This window comes from Thermobia domestica, chromosome 7 (assembly GCF_964235325.1).
Source record: "Thermobia domestica chromosome 7, izTheDome1.hap1.1, whole genome shotgun sequence".
Classification (NCBI taxonomy): Eukaryota; Metazoa; Arthropoda; class Insecta; order Zygentoma; family Lepismatidae; genus Thermobia; species Thermobia domestica.
In genome coordinates, this window is record NC_137460.1 from 58,998,966 (window position 1) to 59,021,917 (window position 22,952).

General features: G+C 36.0%; 1 protein-coding gene across 1 annotated transcript in view; it reads left to right on the forward strand.

The window, feature by feature from the left end:
- Positions 1–22,952, forward strand: part of LOC145689199 (prostaglandin G/H synthase 2-like) — a 33,544-nt gene that overhangs the window by 8,314 nt on the left and 2,278 nt on the right. The window contains exons 4-5 of the mRNA XM_081763334.1: positions 569–855; positions 12,689–12,902. Coding sequence (XP_081619460.1) covers positions 569–855; positions 12,689–12,902 — 501 coding nt within the window. The remainder of the gene's footprint in view (positions 1–568; positions 856–12,688; positions 12,903–22,952) is intronic.

Genomic DNA, 22,952 nt, shown 5'->3' on the forward strand with positions numbered 1-22,952 from the left:
CTGAATTTTCCCAATCAGTCACGGCTGCACGGCTTTTACTTATTGACTAGTGTTTACTATACGTGGCAACAGCCGAAATGTTTTCAATGACATAATCTTCAGAAGCATCATCTTCTACTATAGGCATTAGTACTAGGTAATTGGAGAAAGGTTCAAACAGCGACACAACTATAACATTACTGAAGGTTCAAACAGCGACACAACTATAACATTATTGAAGGTTCAAACAGCGACACGACTATAACATTATTGAAGGTTCATACAGCGACAGGACTATAACATTATTGAAGGTTCAAACAGCGACACGACTATAACATTATTGAAGGTTCATACAGCGACACGACTATAACATTATTGAAGGTTCAAACAGCGATACGACTATAATATATTTGCATCTATTATTGTCTGTGTTCTAAGGATTACACTCACACATCTAACATTGACACGGTTATAGTACTTCTATCAGTTCTACTTGCAATATTACTGATCTTTAATAGTTCATTATAATTATTTTTTTTAAAAATTAATCTTACAATAAAATTAACAATTATCCATTTTTTCATTTCAGGTGAAACCCTTAAGATAGCAGTAGAAGAATATATTCAACATTTGACTCAGTACCATTTTCAATTGACTTACGAACCCGAAATTTTGCATAAGCAACCTTACCAGTATCAATACAGGATTACTGTAGAGTTTGATCATTTATATCATTGGCATCACTTTATACCTGACGGAATAACTGTTGATGATTACAGATATAGTACCAATGAAACAGTATTCTCCACGGACCCAATTTTCAATCATAGTCTCGATAAATTTATTGATGCTATGACAAGGGAAAGAGCAGGCGCTGTAAGTAAACTTAAAGCTGATTCATTATGATAAGACTAATTTTGAAATTAATCCTATATTTTAACGGTAATTGAATATCTACAGGGTGACCCATAATTACGTATGTGATGTTTTAAAGACTGCGGTAAAAAAAAAAAAAACTAGTAACATGAACATAAACATATTTCTCTCATACCTTTTCTTACAAGTATTTCAACTTCTGTTCTCCATGACATAGTCCGTTAACGCACTACGCAAATCGATACATGCCTGGAGACGAAGAGGAACATTGTCACAAGCAGCTTCACAGATCTGTACTATTATCCTGTGGAATTCTTCTGTGATAGCTTTAAGTAGTTCGGCTAAATTGCATATATGGTGTTGATACACTTTGTGCTGTAAAACAACGCCTAAGAAAAAGTCAGGTGGTTCAAATCGGGAAATCGAGCTGGTCACTCCACAGACTCACGTCGACTGATCCATCGGTGCGGGAATGTTTCGTTCAGCCACTCACGCACTGATATGCTATAGTGTGGCGGTGCTCAATCTTGCTGCCATCATAGATCCCCATTCTAACGATACACAGTGTTGCCATATCGAAACTTTTTGTCCAGGATTACAAATACTACAGTCAGTCAAGCATCATATACATAATTCTGGGTCACCCTGTACATGATATTTGCTTTGTAGCACATTGATACATACGGACAATTATTTTTTTTCTTTGAATTGGAGAGGAATTTTTTCGGATGTCATGTTACTGATTTCTTCTCAAATCTAATTAAATGTTCATTTGTTTTTTAAAAATAAATGTGCATTTTACATATACATTTAATATTACTTAAATTAAATTTGAATATGAAATATTGCAATTATGTACAGTATAATACAATTTAATTTTTATGAAGTAAGGAACATTTAAATATATTTGAAAAAGGAAACCAGTAAAACCAAACCGTTAAAATTAGTATTATTTTTAAAGAAAACAAAATATTTTGTGATTATACCGTATATAAATCAATGAGCCAAAAGCAACAGATTACACAGGTATTCGATACATTAAAAACAATTGGGATTTTAATGTAAAAGGGAATGTTGAAATTTCTTCAGGTTTTTGGTATCTTGATCTCTAGGTAAAAGGGTAAAAGGATGTGATTTAATAAAAATTTAAAAAGTAAAAAAGTGCTATTTCTAATAAGTAATACAGCCACCTCCCTTTCGATTATTCATATTAATAACTGACTGAATGCACCTAAAATGGTATCTTACGAAGTGAGGATATATATACACAGAGTGTCTCAAAAATCCCCTGACATAGGGTAACTCTGTTATTATCAGAGTTACAACAAAATGTAAGAGGGAAAACAGTCTTCAAATATGATGTTTTCAGTCTAAAGTGAAATATATATATATATATATATATATACCGGGTGCACCATTTATAATGTCCCACCTTTATAACAGAGCAACCAAGAGAGAGAGAGAAGCGAAACTTTGCACAAAGCAACTACACGAAGGGGGACATCTATCCATATATTGGGTAACATCACCAGGTGAACAGTGTTGCCAACCCAATATAAAGTTATGATTTTTTAAATGGAATGACCTAAATTAAATTTCATAATTCAAATCAGTAATGAAAACAAAGACGAAAGATATGACACTCGCAAATCAGTGTTGCATACTTTTTGAGAAATATTGTTAAACATGTGTCAAATTTAAACACCTCTAACACACACAAGGAATGAAGTAGTAACTATTTCTGCACATTAAATGAAATACTGGGAAGAGCTCTTTAAAATGACTTGAAGTTTAGAAGGATCAGTTAAACAGTGTTGCCACAAGAGAAGAGAGAAAAATTGAATTTGGAAATAGTGCAATAACTTGGAAAAGGTTCCTAGTACAGTATGGTTTAAAATCCATAGAGCAAATCAGTATGTCATAAGGAGCATTGTCACGTTTATTTGAGATCGATAAGTCAAGTACTTACCGAGATATTCGGTACTTTGTAAAAGCTGATAATTTTGTGCAGTAGAAGATGGTAACGCTGTTTCTAAATTCCCTTTTTTCCCTCAACCTTGGAGAAATCGTGAAGAAATGATTAAAATGAAATAAATTTTAATCAATGGACATACAATAAAATGAAACCCATTTGAGATCCTGAATGGACTAATTCAACGTAATAAGGATATAAATTGTTCTTGTGTTAGTAATACGAATTCACATTTCAACAATATAGTAGAAATACGTTTACGAGAGTTACCTAATAGCTATTTGTTCGGTCAATATACTCATTCTCGTGCAACTTTAGGGGCGTAATATCGAAACAATTCAATATTATCTGTAAATATTACTGACTTGTTACCATTTCTTTTTTAAACACGAATGAATGAAACAAGTAACAGTTTGTCCTAATAGAAGCAATACAAAGAATGATTTGCCCACACAATTTCTTTGGTTGTGTTATAGCTGGTGGGTGTAGCTAAGTGGTGTAACCAAAATAATTACTCACTTTCTTCGTTTACACATCTAAGGGGATCATTCGGAAGCAATGTTCAAGAAATTATACATACAAGAAATGCAATAAGTCATTATAACTGCTATGCTGATGATCACTAGCAAATGTTAAATATTGCTTTGCGTTGACGCAATTCATATCGGAATAGTTCCCCTAGTCTCTCGCATTACCCATCAGGTCACGAGAGAAATTGATTTGTACAGATAAACTCTCACTTAAGAATTTAAAATTTTAAAGTCATTGGCCCTAACTGAGTATTTTTTTTATTTATTATTATTTTGCTATCATATTATAAAACTCTGCAAAGGTTAGCTATATGAGTTGTAGCCTATATGCACCAATGAAATAGGCAATTTTCTGGAAATACCTAATTATATGTAACATAAAATTCGCGTTTTTTTTAAATTTCTACTTTGCCGCCAACTTGTCAATCTGCACGTTATCTTCCGTATTTGTCAGCTCATGTATTGAATGTGTAGTTACAAATCACCGAATAAGTTTGAAACGCGCTACTGCCTTTCATATGAAGCTCGATATAATGTTTTAAGCTCATTTTTAGGAATATTTCTCGTGCAGCTTTACTTTTGCCACACCTCTCGAAATAATTATTCAAAAATTACAATTCTTTCACAAATTCCTTCTTATTGTTTACTAAATGATTTGCGTTGACCTACATGGAAACACGTCAAATGGCATAGTTAAATTTCAAGGGAACCATCATAATCAATTCTTGAAAAATTAAAATTCTTCTAGGATTTGCGTGTAAATACGGCATCCGGATGTATGCATAAAAACTGCAATGCAAAAAACAAGAAACAACCTGTGCTAGTAGGCCACTAAAAAGGACGAATGCTATCTTAAGGAGTCACGGCAGGGCGGGTGCTCTAGAAATAGGGTGAATCCGAAGAGAGTAAGTGCGTCAGCAAAGGTTGGCATATGCAAAAATGACGATAGTGAAAACGAGTGGATTTTGGCATTGATATGAGTTTCAATAATAGTTGTCACGGTTTTAGACTTGTAGAGTTCCACTTGTAAACATAAAATACAACTTCTGTATACTGTGCACAAATACAGCACCGGTGTAAAATAGTTTCTAATACAACCATCATTTATATGCACTCAATTATTTTATCCGTACTAAAGTACTCGTAAGGATTTTACACTATACTCCGCGTCACGCGAATTGGCGTGTGGCATCAACCAATAAACTCACAGTACGCTGTTACTAAACCTTCAGGGAGGAATCCAATTATTCATAATTAATTTTGTTGGTATTTGTGGACAAGTATGAATGATTAGATACATCCCTGAAGGTATAGTAACAGCGCACTGCGATCTTGTTGGCTGATGCCATACACCAATTCGACGGACGCGAACTATAGTAACCTACACTTGTAAACATAAAACACAGATGTATTACTTTGTATTTAACTCTATCGCTTGCAGAAAATTGTTCTTTATATCTTTTTATGCGAAGTACGGAATTTTACCTGTAAATCTTTCAAAATTTGGTGCACTAAAAGTAAACCAGCACCATACCTACTATAAATTCAAGGGTAAATAAATTGACCAAAATGCATGTTGTAAGACTGACATAATGTACTATACACAGGCTCACGCACAACAATGTGTGATATGTTTAACTTTTGTAATATAGTACTGATGGGGTTCACTAAAATTTTACTTAGGTGTTTTATCTTTCTTTTTGACCTTGAACATAAAATATGACTTAGGATACGTAGGTTGGTTTTGGTTAGCTTAGTTTAGTATACATTTGGTAAACTCCTTGTATAATACTGCAGCAAACGTAAAATTTTGTGAATTCTGCATTAATATCACAAAAATCATAGGTTCAAGTTTTCTCTTACATACACAACTGCTAGGTCGTAATTAATGGATGTCTTAAAATGTTTTATACGGCTTCATTCTGCAAGGGGTTGTGTTAGCGAAATGTAAAGTATGGATTTTTTTTTTTGCGATACTCGGTATGCAATTATAATTATTTATTGCATTATGTGTGTTCATATGCGATCCGCAAATTTTGCGAACATTATATGGAAATTAGACTCATATACTGTTATTTAGCGTGGCACATAGACTGTTATTTGTTATGGTACCAATAGTTTCTAATGTTTCCATTTAGTGTTTAGATGTATCGTTACGTACAATATTATGTCCTAGTAACTGTTCGAAATATTTTTTGCAATATATTGTACGACAGTCATTTCAAAAGTTCTGCACAATGAAAGATGTTATGCAAGCTAATAATTTATTGTACAAAATACCTTTACAGGCCTTCAATACAATCTCCATACTTGTTTATGACAGCTTCCCAACATTTGCCAATTTCTGTATGCTGGATAGGGCACCTTCATTGTTGAGGTGTCTGATCACTCGGGTTACCTCACTGAAAGCTTCGTCAATCGAATCTAAACGTTTTCCATAGTATGGTTCTTTTGATTTGGAAAACAAATAAAAGTCTGGTTGGCTCAAATCAGGACTACATTGGGAAGGGAAGTATTTCCCATCCATACTTGTTAAGTGTCACCCTTACTTGTAGAGCAGTATGCGGCCTTGCATTATCATTCAGAATGAGGACACCAGCTGCAAGCATGTCAGGATTCCTTTCAATAATTTTCGGGCGCAAAACACTTTGCAGAAACAGCTTGTAGTATACGCCTGGTATAGACATCCCCTGTGTCACTCTATTGTAGCCATCTCTCCATTTGTATCATACACGAAGATCATCGTGAGTTAAACGTTTGATTGCTGCTGGCGGAATTTCTTCGGGCATGAAGAGTCTGAACTGTTTTATTGTGACGACTGAAACTTCAGTTCTGGTTCAAACTCTCGTATCCAGGTTTCATCAATTGCAACAGTCGTTTGGAAAAACTGATCTCCTTCTGTTTGCGATTGTTTTGCAACATGCTTTCTGCTCTTTACTCAGATCATGCGGAACCCATCTCATCTTCAGCTTCACCTTCTCAGTAATGATTCTGTAAAGTGAAGTGACAGATATTTTGGCCTCATATGCAATTTTCTCATATGTTTTCGTCGACCCTCTCTCAAAATGTCATTCATAATAATCTCAGGAGTGTAGTCTGTTGCAATTGATGGTCTTTCATTTCTTGGGGTGTCCGCAGTGCTTACACGATCTTCACGAAAACGAGCTGAGCATCGAAATTCAGTGCTATGATCCACTGCACTATTTCAAAAACCTCCCGCAAAGGATTGTAAATTTCAGTTTGATTTTTTTCACATAGAGTTTCGATGTTGATATAGGAACGCTTATCATCATGTGTAAGCGAACCTCAGTCAGGTTCACCACTGAATTTCTCACAATACATCTACGCAAACCAGAAAACACAGAAACAGTCGCCAAGCCCAAACTCTGACCCCCAACTAACCTAAAAGTGAACTTGATCAAACCACTCAAACGGTCGTGCATAGGCTGTGTGCAAGACTTTTGAAATGGCCCTCGTACTTATATCCAGACCCTCTCATTTCGTAATGGTTTGCGTCAACAGAAAGCGAAAATAGGCATTTCGGTTTTACTTTCACGTGGTGACGTGTTCGTTTCCTACGGACACAGTTCCACGTTTGGTTATCCTGAACTCCAAAATATGTTACATCATAATGACCACGTAGGACAGGATTGTGCTTGTCTCTCTCCCTTGTCTTCCTTTATGCGTATACACACTGTCGCTGACATGCCTCCTCCATACGGACAGATGCCCGTGTGAGTTTCCAACTTCATTCTGTTCAAATAGTGACCAACATGCAGAAGTTTGTACGTATTTTTCCGAGAATAATCGCTTTTCAGACATATCATTTTGCAGTATATCATAAATCTGTATGCAATTATTGTGAAGAATTATGCAAAAAGCAAAAGATTTTGATTGAATTATTATAGGAAAATTGTGTGGTTATGCCTTCTTAAAGTTAAGCTGCGAGGGCACGGTTGCTCAGTGGTAGAGCGCTTACATCTGGCGCATGGGGTCCCTGATACGATTTCCGGTCCAGTAAGTTTGTGATGGATAACATCGTGTTCATGGGGTTGTCGGGTACTCTCGCTTTCTCTCACATTCTCATCCCTTTAATTCTTCTATCATCAGTCACTTGCCTTAATCATTGTCCACCTTAGCCTAAATGGCATAATCGTGGGGCGTTATACAGAAAGTTAAGCTCTGCTAAGGAATACAATGTTGCATATAATTTACAGAAGATCTATGAAACATTCTTTACACAGTATGTTTACACTATTTCGCTTACAAGCATACCCACCTTTGCTATCGCGCCCGGTGCCTATAGACACCTTGAGTTTCCACTACTTTAGGGCATATGTTTAGCAAAAGAGGTCCACAACTTTTCTCTAAAAAATGTTACAATTTTGGTAATTTCTGTTCACATTCGGTTAGTTTAGAGTAGGTTATGTTTGTTTAGGCTAGCTTAGGTTAGTTTAGTTTATGTTAAATTAGTCTAGGGGTCCCGCATAATTTTCCAAAAAATGCTAGAATTTCGCTTATTTCCATAATATTAGGTAAGTTTAGGTTAGTTCAGGTTAACTTAGGTTAGTTTATGTTAGATTTGGTTAAGTTATGTTACGTCCAAGTACTTGTATCATTCATTTCTCCTGTAAATTTTGTTTTTTACGTGCTTCTGGACCCTTGTACTAAACATACTCCTACTTTAACCCTGCCCTGACTTGGTTAAATACTTTCATCCTTTTTGTGGCCATCCAGCACAGATTTGATTTTTGTTTTTACATTACTCGTTTACTCATCAGCTCACTACGAATCAAACTGTTCATGGACCCACCAGGTTCTCCGTTTCTTAAACAAACAGATACTTTTCTTGTTTTTAATGACCACCTAACAGGGGTTGTTTGGTGTTTGTTCCACAATAGCTTTTATGGCATATTTCTATATGCTGTACTTTTACTCATAACGTTTGAGTCCTCATAAGGGAATCGGCACCTATGAATGCATAAATGCAACTCACTTCTTAAAAAACAATTTAGACATTATTTGTAGTTAATTTCGTGGTGAATGAAATACAAACTAAGTTGTGTATCTTCCCCTAAAATTGGACGTGTAAATATTGGATGATCTGAAAAATTTTGCTACCATTTAGGAGAACTTAGCCTATGTATTGTCAATTAAAATTTTACAACTATTACGTTTTATTGTCTTTTCTAACTTATATACAGGAGAAAGAAATTAAATGATCAAGAAACAATTATTCATAACATACATTACAAAGTTCATGAAACAGAAAATATATTCTGTTTCCTTTCTTAAATAGTCTGCTTTTACTCGACATGTCACAGAATATAACTTGTGTCACAGATTAGTACTTTAATATTTCTCCAACTCAGAGGGAAAAAAGGGAATTTTGAAACAGCGTTACCATCTTCTACTGCACAAAATTATCAGCTTTTACAAAGTACCGAATATCTCGGTAAATACTTGACTTATCGATCTCAAATAAACGTGACAATGCTCCTTATGACATACTGATTTGCTCTATGGATTTTAAACCATACTGTACTAGGAACCTTTTCCAAGTTATTGCACTATTTCCAAATTCAATTTTTCTCTCTTCTCCTGTGGCAACACTGTTTAACTGATCCTTCTAAACTTGAAGTCATTTTAAAGAGCTCTTCCCAGTATTTCATTTAATGTGCAGAAATAGTTACTACTTCATTCCTTGTGTGTGTTAGAGGTGTTTAAATTTGACACATGTTTAACAATATTTCTCAAAAAGTATGCAACACTGATTTGCGAGTGTCATATCTTTCGTCTTTGTTTTCATTGCTGATTTGAATTATGAAATTTAATTTAGGTCATTCCATTTAAAAAATCATAACTTTATATTGGGTTGGCAACACTGTTCACCTGGTGATGTTACCCAATATATGGATAGATGTCCCCCTTCGTGTAGTTGCTTTGTGCGCTTCTCTCTCTCTCTCTTGGTTGCTCTGTTATAAAGGTGGGACATTATAAATGGTGCACCCGGTATATATATATATATATATATATATATATATATATATAAATCGGATGAGCCGTTTGGGCTATATACTCTTTATTTGCTCAATGTTAAATGAAAATGCAACGTTATCATTTACCTGAACACACAACAGAAGCAGTGATGCCAATTTAGCCTATTTTTGGCTAAGTCTAGCCTATTTGGAGAGGTATTTAGCCATACAAATTTACGAAATGCTCATAGCCTCAAATATAGCTTATTTTATGAAACTCTTTTGCCATTTTTGTCTTTTTTTATTGGCCGTTAAATTAATTGTAAAAATACTTTTTCTTTCAAAATAAAGTATTATTTTTTAAAAAATAGCCTATTTGTCATTACATATCATTGTATTGATTGATTTCTCTATAAAATAGACAGAGAATATTTTATTACGCACAAACGTTTTATTCTTCTTCTTCTTCTTCTTCTTCTCTCTCCCAATCCACAGATTTACAACTATTTAACAATATTTATCGACTCAGAATTTCAATGTCGCTCCCGTAATAGCCCCATTATTTGCTACTTTTTAATTATTTTCATTTTCACATTTCATTACAAGAATGAAAGTTTTCTAATACAAATTTAGTAAGCTGTTCGTTTCTTCAAGCTACAAAGATTGTTTTTGTTTATTAAGGAAACAAATAGGATATCTAAGTAGCTTCATAACTCTCTATTGATTCATGATGATTCATGCGGATGTACGGAGAAATAAGAAGTGTTTATAAGAACTATGACCTGCCGAAAGAAATACTACTGAAAATTCGGACAATGGCAGGCTACATAAACACAACCCATCCACAATCCAACGATGGTGCATCCAGTTCCAGCGCCTCGGCTAGCTGCGATGTCATCGATGATGACTTATTTCAATTAAACTGATAATATGGCTTTTGATTTTCACAAATCAGATGAATTGATAGGTTTTATTGTAATTTAGTCATGTATGTTGCTCGTTAGTCTTCTGCGAATAAAATTCAACATTTCATATTTTAATATAACTCACTTATAATCCTACACACAAAAAGGGGGTTTAAAATCTACAATGTGGGTTATAGGTCAGCAATTCAAACTCTAGCCATTTTTTGCCTAAAAAAGCTATTTCTGAAGACCACCTAGCCTATTTTCTTCAGAGGTTGTTGGCAACACTGAACAGAAGTGAATGAGGTTACTGTTTGAAATAGGAGCTGACCATCGACATGTTAGCGTAAAAGACAGTAACTTTATTCATTTATGTTGTGTGTCCAGGTAAATGGCAACGTTGTATTTTCATTTAACATTGGACGCACAGTGTACAGCCCGAACGGTAATGAAATGAAATCTTTAAGTTTTACGTCCCACGGTTATGCCGGTTAGGCTAAAGGAGACGGTGATAATGAGAGATGAGTGAAAATGGTGGAATGAAGAAAGTGGGAGGAAACGGGAGAACCCCGAGAAAACCCACGAGCACGGTGTTTGTCCACCACAAAGTCCACACGGCGCGAGCTGGGATTGAACCAGGGACCCCAAGCACCGGAGGTGAACGCTCTACCACTGAGCCACCGCGCCCCCCCACTTTAGATTGAAAACGTCATATTTGGAGACGGTTTCCTCCTCTTATATTTTGTTGTAACTCTGATAATAACAGTTACCCTATGTCAGGGGACTTTTGAGACACCCTGTATATATAACAAAACTGAACAAGATTAAGAGCTTTTGAGAGTAAATTCTCATCTTTTTTCTTTTTCTTTTCATTCTTTTTTTCTTTTTTTCTTTTTTTTTTTTTTTTTGTAAGAAAAACGAATATTTACGACACTCAAATGTAGTGTTAGCTACGAAACGATACGAAATAAAATTTTCGTGATGGCACACGAGACGAGACTGCCCTAATTTTTTTCTCATGGGCAACGCAATAAAAAAAAAGTATATCATTTGTTGTCAATAGTTTATTTTGCTGCAAAAAAGGTATATATTGAACCCTACTTTAAAAAAACGAAAAAAAAAAGAATGCATTACATAGAGATTCATTTCATTGTCTTCTCCTAATGATGATGGACATGCTGTCGCCAGCGACACACAAGCTCCTGTGACACACATACTTCTCATAACATTTAAATACCACTGATGAACCAATGAATACCGCTAAGTTGACACTATCTGTGAAAGATCGATCTTCTTGATATTCCTCTAGAAAGTCGATAGTGACTAATTTCTGAGGATTTTCCTTTTATTGACGTATACAAGCTATTATCAGTATGCAAACGAAGTTATATTTACTTAGTTCTTGTACGTATGTAGAGTATTCATAATCATAATTGCAACCTTACCTTCACTGTAGACAAGGGTAAAAGTGGATTTGAAAAGGTAGGGGGATGCAGGACGTCACGCCGTCCCCCGCGTCTATCTTTGCCCATTGTATTTTCTTTAAGAAGTAGGGGACGCCACGGATATTTTCCGGAAGCAGGGGGAGGCGGTACCCCCACGTTCCCCTCACTTTTACCTCTATTGTAGATAGTTTTGAGAACCTGCTACATTCCTAAAGTAATATTTCTTCCTCCTTCTTCATTATCAGCATTATAAAACCACACAACAGTAATAAATTGCTTTTCATTAAAATAGTTTCCTGTAGCCCTATCTGAATTCCATTTATTCATTTGCCTTGTTAATATAATATATGTGTCACTTAATTCTAAGAATAAACTTAGTTTTGTAATGTTATGGTTGCTGTTTTCCGTTTGTTGATTTTTATAAATAGCAGTTGCTTTGTTTTAATCCAGTATTCTTTGCTTTTTATGCTGATAACTTATATCGGCACTTGAAGAGGAAAGAGTTAAGATTCAAAACAAATAAATAATATTCTATTGTATATACAGTAGAGCGTCGATTATCCGAAGTAATTGGGGGACATGGGTGTTCGGAAAACTGGTTTGTTCGGATAATCGAACTGTACATGTTTATTTGCCATGCGCGGAGCGGAACGCCTCAACTCTAAGCTGGCGCAGCTGTTGCTTTGAACAGCTTTGATACTGCCGCTACTTCTACAGCCAGTGCCAAACCGACAGAAGTGTGCTGATTGTTGAAACACAGCGACTGGCGGCTTGGCCGGTCAGCAGCGCCTTATTAAGGCCCAATTAGAAGCAATATTCCGCCAGCGGTGGCTCAGTACGGCGATACTGTGGGAAACTTGGTTTGGGAGTGAGGGGGGATGATGGACGGTAGGGTGGGAGAGTAACAGGTGCGAGCGAGTACACAGTTCGGTTAAGCGGTCGTTCGGTTGACCGACGTTCGGATAATCGACGCTCTACTGTACCTTGTATATTATCATTTCAGATGACTAGTAACAACCTTCATCCATATCTGTTTGCAACGGAGAAACTCTTGATTCAGTGGGGCAGAGATTTAAGGATTCAACCATATAATAACTTCCGTAAATTAGTGGGACTCTCGCCGCTTACCAGTTTTAGCCAACTTACCGACGACCCAGATGTGGCGCGTGCGTTAGAAGAGTTTTACGGAGATATTGATGCTTTGGAATTTACTCCAGGTAAAATATATATATATATATATATATATATATATATATATATATATATATAGTTCTTCCTTTTGAAGCTAGATTGTGAGCTTTTTATAGCCTAGATCTATATATACAAAAGAGAACGCACAAATCCTTTGTTACCTCATCACGCTAATACGGCTGAACCAATTTCTTTTATTTTTGGGGGGTTATTAGGATTTGGACCCTAGATGGTTTTTATCATATCACTTTAATTTTTAATTACCAGTGTCTTGAGATAATTGACCATTCAAGTGTCCATAACGTACAAATCCTTTGTTAGTTCATCATAGGTAAAAATAAACGTATTTATATGCAACCCGCATGACCGTGTCACTCGGCGGGTTAACATAAATGACAGGCGATATAATGTTAACATTTACTGCAATCTACTATGGTTTTTATCATATCACTTGAAAGCGAAAACTTCCGGGGTGACCGCAGCGAAGCGGGGCGGGTTAACATAAATGACAGGCGATATAATGTTAACATTTACTGCAATCTTCTATGGTTTTTATCATATCACTTGAAAGCGAAAAAGTAAAAATTATCTAAGTTACAAAGTTTATTGCGTTCCGGGGTGACCGCAGCGAAGCGGGGTGAACGCTGCTAGTAGGATATATATTAAGACCTACTACCATCATCCTAATAACATTACAACCTTATAAGACCTACTACCGTAGTTCCAATAACATTACAATCTTGTAAAGCCCACTACCGTGATCCTAATAACTTTACAATCTTATAAGATCCATTAGCGTAATCCTAATAACATTATAATCTTATAAAGCCTACTAGTGTGATTATAATAACATTACAATCTTATAAGACCCACTAGCGTGATCCTAATGACACTACTATCTTCTAAGACCTACTAACGTAATCTCATAACATTACAATTTCATAAGACCCACTAGCGTGATCCAAATAACATTACAATCTTATAAAACCTACTTATGTTTTTATAATAACATTACAATCTTATAAGACCCACTAGCATGATCCTAATGACATTACTATCTTCTAAGACCTACTAACGTAATCCTCATAACATTACAATCCTTTGAGACCTACTAACGTAATCCTAATAACATTACAGTCTTTTAAAGCCCACTACCGTGATCCTATTAACGTTACAGTCTTATAAGACCCACTAGCGTGATCCAAACAACATTACAATCTTATAAAACCTACTAGCGTGATTATAATAACATTACAATCTTATAAGACCAACTAGCGTGATCCTAATGACATTACAATCTCATAAGACCCACTAGCGTGATCCTAATAAAATGAGCACATGAGAATGTTAAAAAAGGGGGGGGGGTTGGTAGACTTTAATTACTTTTATCGACATCCATAAGAAAAGTTCTGCTTTAATTACTTTTGTGCTCATCCATATGCCCCCCACCATACGTTCAGGCTATACCTATATTGTGGTTGAACATTTGTTAACACATTAAAAAGGAATCTATTTAATAAGTTGAGAGATCGATTGGATCAACATTATTTTTATGAGTACGAGAAAACACAATCATCAAATTAGAAATCATGTCGCCTGCCGGAGATAAGATCTTTCAAGGGGCTCCGGGACATAATTTGCCTATCATTTGGTTATTGCGATCATCACATTCCGGCAAAACGAGGGCATGTTGACCCAGTGATCGAGCACTTTTCTCTGATGCGTGAGGTTCCTGATGAGACCCCGACCATGTAAGATTGTAGTGGACAACATCGTGTCCGTGGGGTTTCTCGGGATATTCCTCCCATATTCTCATTCCACTGATTCTTTCATCATCATTCATTTGTCTTAGTCATCCGTCTCCCTTAGCCTAAAAGGTAATAACCGTGGGATGGTAAACTGAAAGATTTCATTTCATTTTCATTTCATTTCGTAACGGTGAAAGTGGCATGACTTAAACATTAGCGTTCGGATTGCAATTTGCTCACCGTTGATCACCGTCAAAAACGCTTTAGTGTGAAGTGAAAAATATGGTGATTAGAACTATTGGAAACGCGTAATATGGTCCGGTGAGGCCTATTTTACCTTATTTCTAACAATAGGTCATGATTATGTACGACGAAAACCCAGAGAAAGTTACTTTCCGAACCGTCTCTTACTTTCCGTGAAACATAGAGATGGCGCTGTAACATAGAGATGGCGCTGCTGTGGGCCTCGTATTCCGTGACTCTATGGTTACACTCATATTGCTAGTGATTATTGATATATGGATATTTTAGGTGACCTGGTGCATCTTAGGGTCCAGATGTTCGTTCCGAAAAACGACATAAAATTCAAAAATGGCAATACGACAAGTCACATCACTAGATCCATTCGTAAACATTAAAGTGACTTACAACACTTCTTCTAGCTCGTTCAATCCCAGATCTCAACATTATTGAACATCTGTGGTCAGTTCTACAACGAGAAAAAAAATTCTAGGATTTAAGAAGAATTCTTGGAGACTGGAGTGAAACGTCCTCTGATGGTAGTGTCCTAGTTAAATACGGGTGTTTCGCTATCGTCTGAGGACGTTGTACTCCAGTCTTGGCATGGTGTTTCTACCAGAATGCATATTAACCAAGAATTCTTCTTAATAACTCCTACACTGTTTTTACTCGATTGTGGAACTCAGACTCCGGCTTGCTACACCCGCGCCGATAGAACTGAGTGCTGCATCTAGTGTTGCTTGCGAGACAAGAAGAGACGATAAATAACGTTTTTCTCGTGTCGTTTCTAAAATTTATGTACCAAATTTAAGCCTTATTTTTTCCAATTTCATCTGTAAGTTATGAGAATCCTTCCGCAACACAAGGATTATATATTATTAGTTTGGTTTATCAAAAGTTCCTTTACATATTTACTCTCTATCCGTGTGTTCGTCCAGAAGAACGCCGTGTGGACTTTGTGGTGGACAAAGACCGTGCTTGTGGGTTTTCTCGGGGTTTTCCCGTTTCCTCCGTCTTTCTTCATTCCACCATTTCATTTATTTCTCATCATCACCGTTTCCTTTAGCCTACCCGGCATAACCGTGGGACATAAAATTAAAGATTTCCTTTCATTTCATTTTTCGTCCAGGAGAAGAACATCTCAAGTTAGCAATCAAGTTTGTTAGTGGAGAAAAACATTTCTGTCCAGTACCGTGCCATGGGGAGGGTGGAGCGGGGCGACGGCCCCGGGAGCCGAAGTAAAGGGGGCGCAAAATTCGGGAGAGAAAAGGGAAAAAATAACTTGGAATATACGTATGTGTGGGGACGCTGTCGTATACTCTTGCCCCGGGCGCTGATTTTCCACGGCATGGCATTGTTTCCGTCAACGTTGATTGTTGAAGAACAAGAAAGCCAGTAGGTAGCGAGCAGTGCGATTTTCTGCAGTCGATTAACGGTCCCAATAATACATTTAGTCTCTATCCATAACCCTCTACTAAAACTGGAATTGATATAAATTCACTACAACTTTTGGTTTCATTGTTGTTTTACATAAAGCAAAAAGGATTCAAGATAGCGAAAAGTGTTTTTTAAATCAATTTAAAGTTCTAAAACTAGGCTTACCATCTTTTCTCTTAACCCTTTATTCAAACAAGAAGTTTCAGGAATCAACCACTTCCGTTTTAATGTCTATTTATAAAGTAAAAACAGTAATAGATAGCAAGAATCGATTTTCTACAATCGATTAAGCGTCCGAAGAACCTAGTCCATCTCTATACTGTACTAAAATCTAGGGATGGCCAGAACCGGTTCCTGGTGGAACCGGTTTTCGGGTCTGAATGGATCCGGTTCGAGAAGATCCGGTTCCGGAACCGATTTTTCGGATCTAGGTTTGGAACCGGTTCCTAAGATCCGGTTCTGGAACCAGATTCTCGGATCCAGATCTGGAACCGGGTTTTCGGATCAAGATCCGGAACTGGTTCCAGAACCGGTTCTGAAAAGCAGATCTCCGAGAACCGGAACTTTGTGGCCATCCCTACTAAAATCGGAAATGGCTGAAATCTGCTACTTCTTCCGGTTTCAATATTAATTAAGAAAATATTACGCCATTTAACCAAACTGCTTTGCGTGGGACTATACTCATACTCGCGGTCAATCAGAATCGGACTCAATAATTGAGCGTGAGCCCGAGCCCCAATCAAATAAGTGCGCGCGAGCCAATTGAAAGAAGTGAGCGCGAGTCCGAGTGAGAGTGGACACCTTGAGATTAGGGAGCTGAAGCCCAGTTGAAAGAAGCGAGCGTGAGTCCAATTGAAAGAAGTGTATCATTGCAAGCTCGAGTGAGCCCAGTGCAAAATGGCCATTTATATGTGGAACATACTGTAACACACTACTATTGTTTAAAAATTTAATTTAATTCATTAATATTAAATGTATATATGATGCAAATTTAATTTGATTGGTTCGTTGGAGTTCAGCGTCTCTTTCAGCTGAGAGACTATATAAGAGGTAGATCTATAGTTTAACGAGAGATTCGAATCACATGAGCTCCAACTGAGAAACGAACCCAGGTTCTCACAATAAGGCACGTAAATTAACCATATAGCCACAAGAAAGCTTAAATTCATTTTGAAAAACCGAACTAATTTAGATGGACTTGGAGAAATAATCAGCAAAATCAAACCGTTAGAATTAAAGTAGATTTGAAGAATAAACAAATAAAGTGAAACCATTAAAATGCCAGTAGATTTGAAGAAATCAGTAAAACAAAGCATTAGAATTTCAGTAGATTTGAAGAAGAAACGAATAAAATGAAACCATTAGAACTTCAGTAGATCTGAAGAAATCAGTCAAATCAAACCATTAGAATTCCAGTAGATGTGAAGAAGAAACTAATAAAATGAAACCATTAAAATTCCAGTAAATTTAAAGAAATCAGTAAAACAAACCATTAGAATTCCAGTAGATTTGAAGAAATCAGTAAAATGGAAACATTAGTTCCAGTAGATTTGAGGAAGAAAGCAATAAAATCAAACCATTGAAATTTCAGTAGATTTGAAGATTACGTGTTGTTTGCCACGACTCGATTTTGGTGTTGCTTGCCATGGTATTGTCCACTCTTGCTTATCTTATATCACAATCGTGAAGATTTATACAAAATCGACTCATAAGCTGAGGGTTGCCAGATGAACATATTATAACAATCAAATCTATTATATTTATAAATAGAACACATACAATACAAACTGTCCCAAGCACGTTATTGGGTTGTTGCGCTATTGGCTGTTAACGCCAAAGTTAAATTTATTCAAGGTGAGTTCAAGCACTCGAGATAATATATTTCCTTAAAAACTCTCAAAATGCACTTGATGACAGGACACAGTCCATTCCATACTTCATCATCTAAGAGAAGATGGTGACCTGAGAAAATGTCTCACAAGTAAACCTTACGTTTGGGTGAATCGAGTTGCTAACTGAGACACATATGAGAAAGTAGTACTAAATATGGTCAGTATTTCAGTGAAGTTGTAAGTGCGAAGCTCCAGGGGTTTAGGAGATACAGGTACTAGAACATCGCATAGAAGTACAGAATAGTCTTCATACAGTTGGAGGTAAAAGCTCTGTAAGATCTCTTGTAATGACATATGGGTACATATTAGGACTAGTTGGAAGTCATATAGTAAGGGTATATCTGACGGCGGCCATCTTGAAATCCGCCATTTTGAATTAAGGTTAAGTTTTTAAAATAGGAATAGGGTCATGTGATACATGATTTAAGGCGCAAATTTAATCAGAAGAACAATGGTGACGTTACTTTTGATTTACGTGCTATTAGTAAAAAGTTACAGGGAAATTAAATATTGTTGCAGCATATGTATTATTCCTTTACCACACCTTGTAAATTTTGTGTTAATGATAATAATTAAATAAAAGCAGGTGGATAAATATTTGGTCTATGGTAAGAGTTGCCTTGATGACGGCCAAGTTCGAATCCGCAATTTTGAATCAGACAAAAGTTTTAAACAAAACGCATAACATTGACACCTTATTAGTAGCAATTTTTAGCATAAATCCAACGGTATAACTATTTTTGCTTTATCATTAACCAGCATTTGTTATCGCATAAACAAGTTGCTAATTTAAGGAAAAATGACCAAAGTGGAATTGAGTCATAATTGAACTTGGGTCTTTCTTCCAGAAAAGTCCTCAATTAGCACAATCAATGTGTACTTCAGAAAAGAGTGCATGACTTGCACAAATGCTCTGCTCACAGTGAGCACGCCTGACAAAGGCAATCGAGTTACACTTGACACATTTGTCGTTAACAATTCCGTCAAAGCAGTAGTCGTAAGGAGCGATCCAATGTCCAGGTTCTTCATTCAAATATCCAGCCTGACTGAAAGCGAATCGAATCATATTGCGAAAACGAGGAGCACTGAACTGGTAAATTGTAAACGACTGAAGTTGTATGAACCTATCACGATGCCATATGTTCACGTCACTTTCTGTTACTGCTGTATCACCCCGAAGACTATTGCATTACTCTATTCCCATTTAATTTTGTGCTGGTTAATGATAAAGTAAAAATGGTTATACCGTTGGATTTATGGTAAAATTTGCTATTAATAAGGTGTCACTGTTATGCGTTTTGTTTAAAACTTTTGTCTGATTCAAAATGGCGAATTTGAACATGGCCGTCATCAAGGCAACTCTTACCATAGACCTAATATTTATCCACCTGCTTTTTATTTAATTATTATCATTAACACAAAATTTACAAGGTGGGGTAAAGGACTAATACATATACTGAAACAATATTTGATTTCCCTGTAACTTTTTACCAATTGCGCGTAAATCAAAAGTAACGTCACCATTGTTCTTCTGATTAAATTTGCGCCTTAAATCATGTATCGCATGACCCTATTTCTATGCCCTATTCCCTTTTAAAAACTTAACCTTAATTCAAAAGGCGGATTTTAAGATGGCCGCTGTCAGGTATATCCTTACTATATGACTTCCCCCTAGTCCTAATATGTACCCATATATTTGTTATTCACCTTTTGTCGTTACAAGAGGTCTTACAGAGCTTTTACCTCCAACTGTATGAAGACTATTCTGTACTTCCATGTGATGTTCTAGTACCTGTATCTCCTAAACCCCTGGAGCTTCGCACCTACAACTTCACTAAAATACTGACCACATTTAGTACTACTTTCTCATATGTGTCTCAGTCAGCAACTCGATTCACCCAAACGTAAGGTTTACTTGTCAGAAGATTGAGCTTTGTACATAAATTCAGTAATCAATAGAAGCATTTTACTTCTGATTTATAATTTTCTTCATGAACGACGTACAGTTTGTACAGAATACAGATGACAAGGTTCCAATAGGAGCCGCCTAGGAGTATGAACCAAATGTGATGTGCTGTTATAGACATTAGTTTATTTCATGCTTCTGGGCTCCCTGTGTTATTACTATAGAAAGCCTGCTGCAGATATTAGAAACGAGTTAGAAATAGCAGAAGGGCTATATGACATCAACTTTGAGCTTCGTAAGGTAACGTATATACTTGTGTTATAATTGGTATTTGTAACTTCCTATTGTTACGACCGCCTGAACTACAGGGTGTCCATTATACAATACAACCCGGAGTTTGGGATAGTAGAACTTTTGAATCTGAAGCAATACCCAAATAATGGTTACACCAAAATGAAGCCTTGTTCATCCACATATTTTTAAACTAGGAAGCAACGATTGAAGTATACTAGGAACCACACAGTGTTGCGAGATGTAACCGAAGGTTAAATCAATTTTTTTGCAAAACATGTAAATTGACTCATAACTCATACGTATGGATGTTCTGTCGTTAATTTTCAGTTTGTTTAGTTGGAGTAGCTTAGAAACTATGGAGCAGAAGAAAAAAATCCATTTCCACCGATAACTAATCGGATTAGGCCTTTGTAAGAAGTAACTAGGGAAATTGTAGTTTTCATAAATTAACACTCTGAATTGGCAACCCTTCTGATGTTTCAGTGCATCGAAAGCTGTGTTAAGGATCTGTCTACATTATGCAATTCCTGAAAACAATGGAAAACAAACTTTGAAATTATCATGATAAAACGTTTACTTACATGCACCCGTCAACACTGCTACTATCAGAAACGAGTTACCAGCTCTACAGCGGATGCTGCGAGTGTCCCCTGTTTTGATTCAAACACAGGTTCACACGTTTCACCAGGTTGGCAGTAACTTTACGAAGATTAGAAGCGTTAATGTTCTCAATGGAACTGCGAATGTTTGTTTCCAAGTCTTGAATAGTTTGAGAATTGTTCTTGTATACCTCTTGCTTTAAATAGTCCCATAGAAATGAATAGTAGTGTTGTCGGGTGCATGTAAGTAAAATTTTTACCATGATAATTTCAAAGTTTGTTTTTCATTGTTTTCAGGAATTGCATAATGTAGACAGATCCTTAACACAGCTTTCGATGCACTGAAACATCAGAAGGGTTGCCAATTCAGAGTGTTAATTTATGAAAACTACAATTTCCCTAGTTACTCCTTACAAAGGCCTAATCCGATTAGTTATCGGTGGAAATGGATTTTTTTTCTTCTGCTCCATAGTTTCTAAGCTACTCCAACTAAACAAACTGAAAATTAACGACAGAACATCCATACGTATGAGTTATGAGTCAATTTACATGTTTTGCAAAAAAAAAATTGATTTAACCTTCGGTTACATCTGGCAACACTGTGTGGTTCCTAGTGTACTTCAATCGTTGCTTCCTAGTTTAAAAATATATGGATGAAGAAGACTTCATTTTGGTATAACCATTATTTGGGTATCGCTTCAGATTCAAAAGTTCTACTATCCCAGGTTGCATTGTATATTGGACACCCTGTATTATATATATATATAAGGGAGACAGGGGTATGCTTTGATTATAAAATTAAGATTTCTTATGTATAGAAAGGTTGTAGTTTCCCCGTTTGCTAGAGGAAAGTCAAAAGTAACATTTTTGAACAAATAAGTTAGATGTTATAAAAATGTACCTGTGTTCGGCATTGCCCCAGTGGTCGGGCTAATTCCGAACATCCTGTTTACTTTAAACTTTCCTTTACGAAAATTGAAATACATTAAAATATATTAAAAATATACTGTAATTTAGTATTTAAATATTTAATAAGAATTATAATTACAAACGTAACTCAAGTTAATGAGAAACATGACCAGACCTCATCATCTTTGAAACCATTACAAATGAAAGCTAATAGGTAATAGGCTAAACAAGATGTACTCTTATGAAACAAATTCAGAAATAACGATGCATTAAGTAAAATATTCATTAACATGAAAATATTATTTGGAATTGTAGAAATATTTTGCTTCCAAGGACAGTATTCTTTATTAGTTCACTGTTCCAATGCGGTCAATAGGCTGAACAAAATTTACTAACTGCTAATGGACGCTACTAGGGTAAGTATATTTGTAAAACACTTTGTGAATCACACACAAAAGAATTGCAGCCTATGATGAAGGATCAGATATCTAAAATAGGGTTACTGACTATAGAATAATGAAGTAGGCTACTAATGGCCTAAAATAAATAGGGCCTATAGCAAACTATTCTAATTAATATAGCTAATAACGCTTATTACCAAGACATGATCTATTTCCCAAACCGATTTCATTAACTTATTAATTAATTTTCAATTTAAAAAATATTTAAAATCTTGATAATTTATTTCACATTATGGGGCAGTTCCGAACACTCCGGAGTAATGACAAACATTCTGTCTGGTATTTCCCCATGAGACGCCATTTTATTGTTAAATTTGAAACTAATTGTTGACTGCATACAGGTTAGTAAGATTACAAAGAACTAATGCTCAAATATAGAGGAATATAAAGTCTTATCTGAAACAATATAGATAAGATAAGAGCCAAGTTACCATCCTCAGATTGTTGATTCAACGTTATAAGTGAATCGACAAAAACAACAAAACGTCTTCTTCCTGGCAATTCACTCAACTGATTATCACCAAATTTATGCTACACTTTTCCAGGTCTCTCCGCTAGCGTCAGCAAAAACGTCTGTTTTCTAACGAGCT